Source organism: Sciurus vulgaris (genome assembly GCF_902686455.1).
Source record: "Sciurus vulgaris genome assembly, chromosome: X".
Taxonomy (NCBI): Eukaryota; Metazoa; Chordata; class Mammalia; order Rodentia; family Sciuridae; genus Sciurus; species Sciurus vulgaris.
Genome location: NC_136471.1, coordinates 47,487,159 through 47,495,038, shown reverse-complemented (window position 1 = coordinate 47,495,038; position 7,880 = coordinate 47,487,159). Strand labels below are relative to the sequence as shown.

At 39.8% G+C, this 7,880-nt stretch overlaps 1 protein-coding gene across 2 annotated transcripts; it reads left to right on the top strand.

Moving 5' to 3' along the window:
* Nucleotides 1-624: 624 nt before the first annotated feature.
* Nucleotides 625-2,734, top strand: TCEAL9 (transcription elongation factor A like 9). 2 transcript variants are annotated; one of them, XM_079124874.1, is made up of 3 exons: nt 625-756; nt 1,241-1,305; nt 1,703-2,734. In XM_079124874.1, exon 3 carries the CDS (start codon nt 1,751-1,753, stop codon nt 2,063-2,065), a length of 315 nt encoding a protein of 104 aa, XP_078981000.1. In that variant the 5' UTR covers nt 625-756; nt 1,241-1,305; nt 1,703-1,750; the 3' UTR covers nt 2,066-2,734. The 2 variants fall into 2 exon arrangements, with proteins under 2 accessions (XP_078981000.1, XP_078980999.1); XM_079124873.1 differs by having other exon boundaries at nt 1,700-2,734.
* The last annotated feature ends 5,146 nt before the right edge of the window (nt 2,735-7,880 follow it).

Here is a 7,880-nt window from a genome sequence, read left to right as displayed (position 1 = left end):
ATGCCTCAGTCTCCCAGGACTACAGGTATATGGGCCACCATCCCCAGCCACTGTGCACTTTTAAAACACTTACTTAATGACAAACACTATTCTAAGTGCTTTATATGTGTTAATTAATATAACTAAAGTAATTTTGTCTTTGCTTTTTATGACAAAAAACAGAAGTTACTTTTTAAAAAGACTATATAAGTATTAAGAATAGAGTTAAAGCTGCATTCAAAACTCTCACTCCTGTTCCAGGCTCCTTTTTATTTTTACAACTACTGCCCAGCCTACCTGGCTCCACAAGAGCTAAGAAGAATGCAGATGAAATGGAGGCTGGGGGAGGGACAACGGATGGAGGAATTAGGGATCCTAGGAGCAGCAAAGGGGAAAATTCAATTCGTGAAAAAAGTAGAAAAGTTCAGTAGCTTCAGAAAAAGATGCAGCCCCTTCATGGTAATCAGAGGAAAAACAACGAATAACATTTTTTCCCCCTGGAATAGGCAATAACAGAAAAGACTGACAGGGCCAAATGTATAAGAGGAGGGCGGGGAGGGAATCGAGGGCGGGCCCACATCTGCCGCGCTTTTGGTGGGAGTGGAAACTGGGGACCCGAGCTCACTGGTGACGTAGATCTCATGTGACCAGGAGTCGACGTGTGCAGAAGTCCTGCTAGTCTGGTCCTTGTTCCCGTCTGGGTACCAGCTTCCTTCGGCAGTGCGGGCGGCAGCGCCGGAGGCCAGCGGAAGGACTCAACTTGCTGGAATTTTGCAGGTTGGTGTCAATATGGATGTTGCCAGGGGATCTCTAGTGTGGGGGTCGTCCTGAGGTGGAGACTTAAGGGAGTACCAGGGAAGTCCATTTCTCCACCCCCACCTCCAGATCTGCAGGAAATGATGGCCCTTGGGAAAGGAACTAGGGGTCCCAAGAGAAGATAAAGTAGACTTATGATAGTTTAAAAATAATCATCCTCTGAGATCTGATCCCTTTCACGACATTCACCCTGGCCCCAAATCCCGCCTTGGTCTTAAAGATAGTTTGGAAATAACCTGCTCTTCCCACTCGCTGTACAATGAGAAAGACGAGTTAACTTGCTCTATGGTGAGGAGGAGAAATGGGGAAAACAAAAGATGGGAAACTTTCCATAACTGAAGCCTTAGATGAGAAAAGCTACTTGGGCCTGGTCTCTGGTGCTGGTCGGCCCACCAAGTACTCGCCCCACCCCCACCATCGCCTCCCTTCTCGGGTTTGTCCGCAGGTCTGTGGTTCGAACCTCCCAAGGCCACAAAAGTAGGGGAAAGAAGCGGACCGGATCAATACCAGGTAAGTGAGAGGAACAATATAAAGACTCCAGGGGCGGAGGTGGGTGAAGGCGGGGTTGTAGGCCCCTCGGTCCCTAGTCCCTTCTCCCTTCCCCCTCCTTCCTTTCCCCCTCCAGCCAACCTACTCCGTTCGGGGAGGGCCCAGTGAGGGAGAAAGGGTTGGGGAGGGCTGGGAGGCGGGAAGGAGGGCCTTGGAAAAAGCTGGAGGGAGGGACAAGAGAGAAGGGAGGCAGTGGAAAGTGGAGGTAAGAGGGCGGGGTCAGCGAAGCACTGATTGCTGACTGGGCTTCTCAGGTGGAAGATATTTGGTGACGTCAGCTCTGAATTTAAAAAAGCAAATGCCGAGCCCTCAGTGCATTCACCAATACTTTAACTCATTATCTGCTTGTTCCTAGAAGTAATTGCATTCAAAGAGGAAAAAGCAGGCAAGAAGGAAGAGGCACAAGATGAAACCCTGTCAGAAAATTGAAGAAAAACCAGACAATGAGAATGAACCAAAACTTGAGGAAGAGCCAAAGCCTGAGGAAAAGCCAGAGGAAGAGGAAGAACCAGAGGAGGAGGAAAACGCAGAAGAAACTTTTAGAGAAAGGCTGATTCAATCGCTCCAGGATTTTAAAGAAGATATACATAACAGGCATTTGAGCAATGAAGATATGTTTAGGGAAGTGGATGAAATAGATGAGATAAGGAGAGTAAGAAACAAACTTATAGTGATGCGTTGGAAGGTCAATCGAAACCATCCTTACCCTTATTTGATGTAGTTTACCTTGATTTACTTTACCTGATATTACCATTGCTATAGAGCTTTCTTTTTATTAGCATTTTCCTGCTATATCTTTGTCCATCTTTCTACTTTTAACCTGTTGCTGTTAGTGGTTTTAGATGTATCTCTTGTTATCTGCATCTCATTGTTTATTGTATGTTGAACCTATCTACAAGTCTCTGTCTTTGAATAGGAGAGATTTACTCACTGTAAAAAAGAGGTTCCTGATAGGATATAAAATGGAAAAAAAATTACTAAATAATATGTGAATATCATATTTTTGAATAAGGTAAGGGTACATTTGTATATTACATATATGCTCGTTTAAAACTTGGGAAGGATGAGAGACAAAAAGTTCACTCAAGCTGGGCATGGTGGCACAGGCCTGTAATCCCAGCCATTTGGGAGGCTGAAGCAGGAGGATCATAAGTTCCAAGCCAGCCTCTGCAACTTAGCAAGAACTTGCCACAAAATAAAAAGAGCTGGGGATGTAGCTCTGTGGTAGAGCACTCCTGGGTTCAATTTTCAGTGCTGCCAAGATAAAAAATGTTCAGTTTCAGTGGTGGGATTATGAATAAAATCTTCTGCTTGTTTGTATTTTCCATATTCCTAAAATGAATACACATTATTGTTGCTAAAAATAATAAAATTTTATAACTAAAAAGTAGCAACCAACATCATTTTTCTGTTTATTTCTAAAAGTACTGAGGCACTTACTATTTGTTGACCAAAATATTAGAAACAAATGTGAATTCAAAGTACCACCAGAACCACTTAGCTGAAAGATTACATTTTACATCTTTTCTCATCTGTAAAATAACAATCTCACAGGAATCTCATAGGAGCCAAATTAGGTAATGAGTTAGAATAATTTGACAGGGCTTTGTCCCCATCTGTTCATGCAGAATCCAAACTCCCTAGAGATATGTTTCAGCTATTTGGAAGGACTGAGAAAGTAGTTCTCATCTGTGCCTGAGAACCAACCCAGGCAACAGTTACCCCTAGACTATTTTTATAAATTTTAAAGGGAGATTGAAGTCTTATTTGGGGATACTCCCATCCCTGACTGGAAATAGATGAAAGTGCTAGTTGTATGTTATTTTCCTCTATGATTTTCTTTTTGGGTGCTCTTCAAGTCTCCAGACCATACTTCAAAGTTGCAACAGTCCTACAGATACTGGTGGGGTTGGAATTCAAATTGGAGTGAAAGTTCCAGCAGCTCACTATGCCATTTTTATAAGAAAAGGAAAACCCAGCCACCCGTTGTTCAGAAAGGGAGTGATCAGGTAAGATGTGGAAGGGTTTGCCCAAGTCACACTCCCCTCAAGGGTGGGGGTGACTTGTTTCTCTGCCTCTGGGTTGATGGCCAGGTTGTGGTAGACAGGTATATCTAAAGGAAGTCACAGTCTTTGCAGGTCAGAGATCTAAACTTTCCCCTTTTTCCCTCTCAGGAGGGGCTTGAAGGGAACTTTTTTATAAGGAACAACATAAACCTCAAAATTCACTAACTAGAAACAGTAGTGGTAGTCTTTGTCCCAGACATGACTGCTCTGGATGTACTCAGATAATTATGGGTTAAAGGAGAAGGACCTGATGGCAGGGGAAGCTGATTATTGACAGCACATAAATATTTTAAATTGTAAAGTTCATGTATTTATTTGAATGTGTTAATAAATGCTTTGTTTAAAGTAAGTGATGTTAGTTTAGATATCAGTGATGTTATAAAATTTCCTTTCCAAAAAAATTATTAAAATTTCATAAATGAGTGAGTTTGAAGTAGAACACAATATTAATAGCATGGATGGTACACAGATATGGCAAAAATCATTCTGAAACAGTTTCCTAGAATAATTGCTTTAGAGATAATGTCTGCAAACACCTGCCAAGAACTGCAGAATCGGAAGTTTCACTCTACTTAGAGCTAACATGTTAGCCTGCTACCGTTTAATGGATGCTGGCAGAAGACCTAGACTTATGGGTCGGAGACTAAAGGCATTATTACAGCAAAAGTAGTAGCCAGAGCTTCATGTTGGTTTGTATTGGCTCCCTTTCATTGCCAAATCCCATGGGCCAACATGGGCCCCATGATGAATACTCGAACATGCAGTGCTTTGCATGACAGGAAAGAAACTCTGAGTTTGGGGAACTGACTGTTTTCACAGTAAGTGGAAGCAAGTCTGCTTTCTGTTCAGGGAAAGATGTTACCCCAGCCCTCAAGGTTACTTGCTGCAAAAACAATTGAAAAATTATCTGCCTGGGCGAAGAGTGGTTAGGGCCTTTCATTCTTGGCATACCCAATAAGGACATGCTGGGACACTCAGTCTTTGGCAGATTGCCACTCCCAATAACAGTTTTCTCAGTACAATAAATCCTAATGTCAATGGCAAGTCTTAAGATAAACAGTTATTAGACAGGCGTGGTGGCACACGCCTATAATCCCAGGGACTTGGAAGGTTGAGGCAGGAGGATCACAAGTTCAAGGCCAGACCTTGGTGAGGCCCTAAGCAACTTAGTGAGACCCTGTCTCAAAAAATAAAAAAAGAAGGGTGGGGTTGTGGCTCAGTGGTTAAGCACCCCTGGGTTCAATCCAAGATACAAAACAAACAAACAAGAAAAAAAGATGAACAGTCACTGAAGAACTTTAAAATTACAATAAGACAAAAACTACCATGGCATCACAAAATAAGAGGTAGAAGTGCAAAGTCAATGGATTCATCTGAAAAAACACCAATGACAAGAGTAATCTCATGCAAAAATTTTCACTAGGTAACTGACAGGAGGATGTGTGTTTGAAAATCAACCCCAGATCCAATATACACATCATCAACATAACCTCTGTGAAAAGCAAAAACTGAAAGACAGTTACTCTGGTCTCTCTGCAAGGAAAGTTCAAAGTAGGGTAAAGGCCAGAAAAGGGGAAACTTCACTCACATCACAGTACTGAAAAGCAGTTATTTGATATTCTGTCACTGGCATTTTGCAAAAGCCTTAGGAAAATACACTTGCACTAACTGGATGGATAACTTAATTGGGTGTGGAGCATCTTTTCATATGCTTTTTAGCCATTTGCATATCTCTATTTTCAGGAATAGTTAAATCTTTTGTCCACATTCTCATTATTTTCACTGTAGTGTTGCAAAGTAACTATTTAAAGAAGGAGGTAGGCCTGCAGATGTAACCCAATGCAGACGTACCTCTTGTCTGGCATATACAAGGCCCTGGGTTTGATTCCCAGCATTGCAAAATAAATAAATAAATAAAGAATTAGGTAGATTTGTGTATACACGTGTTCACCATGCATTGTTAAAAAGAATGAAGAACAGGAGGTACAGTATAATATATATACATGTCCATAAATATCAAGATGACTAAAAGGAAGAATCTTTTTTAGTGGCAGTTTGGTATCTCACCAGGTCTCCTGTGTTCTGGTTATTTAGGAAAAAAAATATTTTTAAAAAATTTCCTAATGTGTAATCCTATTATACTTGCACTTCAATTGTCAAATTAGTTCTTAGACTTATGTCAAGTCCTTTTCTTCCATGAATTCTGAGTTCTTTTCTAGATGTTTTATCATTAACCTATTATTTTATGGAAAAGGAACAAGAGCGTTAGCCAAGATCGCCCAACTATTAAATGGAATGTCTGCCTAAGGTCAAAGTCCTTGCTCTTAATCACTACTCTGAATTTATTATTAATAAATAATAATAATTGTGCTATGCTGAAGGAATTCTATCAGTTCCTTAAAGTTTCATCCTCTTTCAACTCTTTATTGGTCTGAACCTAAAATGGAGTTCTTGCTGGATAAGCCACAACCATCTACTGGGCGTTTAATAAAATAATGGTTTACAATTGTAAATATGTACCTTTTGCAGCTCAGAAGTACTTATCAAAGATCTAAGAGCCATTCTCAAAAATATAACCCTCAACAGAATAAGACCTGTCTCCAAGACTTCATGGGAGGACAAAATACTAACTTTAAAAGTTACCAGCCAACAAACACAACTGGGCTATTCTTATTTACACTAACCATCTCATTGTAATTTTTATTTCTCTGAATCAGCCTTAGTTACTTACTTTTGATTTTCTTTTAAAGTCACTAACTCTGGAGGTCACACAGCTGAGCTATATGTTTGTTATTAGCCTCCCACTAGCTTCACTATAGATAACACTTCTGATGTGTGAGTCATAATGATAGTTTACGTAGGTTATTTTTCAGGAACTAGAAAGCCATTTTTGTGGAAACCACTAACCCTTCGTGTGGGCCCATGCAGGGGTCCAGTGGGTGACCTTTAGGCATCAGGGGGCCAAAATCTTCACCCTCAGATCATGCGTATGCCACCATTTTCTGAACATGTGTCACATGAAAAGAGCCATGAAGGTTGACTACACACGTTCAGATGACTGATTACTTCATCTCTGATCACCTTTCCCCACACCTTAAACCACCCTGCTCCTTTACCCCATAAATATCCTCAAAACCTATCTATCCTCAGGGAGGTGAATTTGCAACTTCCATTTCCTACCCCCATACTTGACCACCTTGCAAATAAACTCTTTCTCTTTGACAAAACTCCTTGCTTCAGTGATTGACACACTTTGTGGGAGGCAAAAATGGCCTGATTTGGTAAATACACTTAGCCTGAATAACTCCTACTCATCCATTCCAGAATAGATGTTACTTTTTTTTATAACATATTTATTGATGTTATTCACATACCAATTCACTCAAAGTATATAGTCCAAGAATCTTCAGCACATTCACAGGTGTGTGTAAACATCACCCAATCAATTTTAGTTCATTTTCCATCAAGGGAAAAGAAGTATCATAACCTTAGCTATGACCCTTGCACGCCCCATCCTCCCTGCTCCTAAACAAACATTAATCTAATTTCTTTCTCTAGAGTTTTCCTGTCCTGTACATGTAAAATATGGTATCACATGACTGTCTTCATTTAATTAGCATAACATATTTAAGTTTCTTCCATGTTGTATCATGTCAGTACCTCATTCCTTTTATTGTTGAATGTTATTATTTTTCATGGTTAGTCCACATTTTGGATATGTATACTGGCAAGGATATGGAACTATAGAATCTCTCATTTATTGCTGGTGATAATGCGAAATGGTACAGTCACTTTGGAATACATTTTGGCAGTTTCTTACAAAGATAATAATGCTCTTGCCATATAATCCACAGAAGTCTTTTCTGTGATATCTTGCATCTGGCCACTGTCACAGGTCGTTTTTGTTGCTCTTTGGTATTTATGCAAATGAACTGAAACTTATGTCTACACAAAAACCTGCACATAGATGGGTATTGTAATTTTATTCATAATTGCAAAAAATTGGAATCAACAAAGATATACTTCAATGTATAAATGGATAAATAAACTGAGGTGCATCAATATGATGGAATATTATTTAGCACTAAAAAGAAATGAGCTATTAAGCCATAAAAAGACATGGAGGGGCTGGGGATGTACTTCAGTGGTAGAGTACTTGCCTAGTATGCACAAGGCCCTGTTTTCAATTCTTAACACTGCAAAATCAATAAAAGACATAAAGGAATCATAAATGCTTACTACTAAGTGAAAGGAGATGATATGAAGAAGCTACACATTTTATAATTCCATGTAACATTCTGAAAAAGGTAAATTATTGGGATGGTAAAAAGATGAGTGAATACTAAAGATTGGGAGGTAAGGTGGAGTACAAAGTTGGAGCACACATGGTTTTAAAAGCAGTGAAACTTCTGTATGATACTATAATGTTGGGTACATGTTTTAGGCAGCTTTTTCAATGCTGTGACCAAA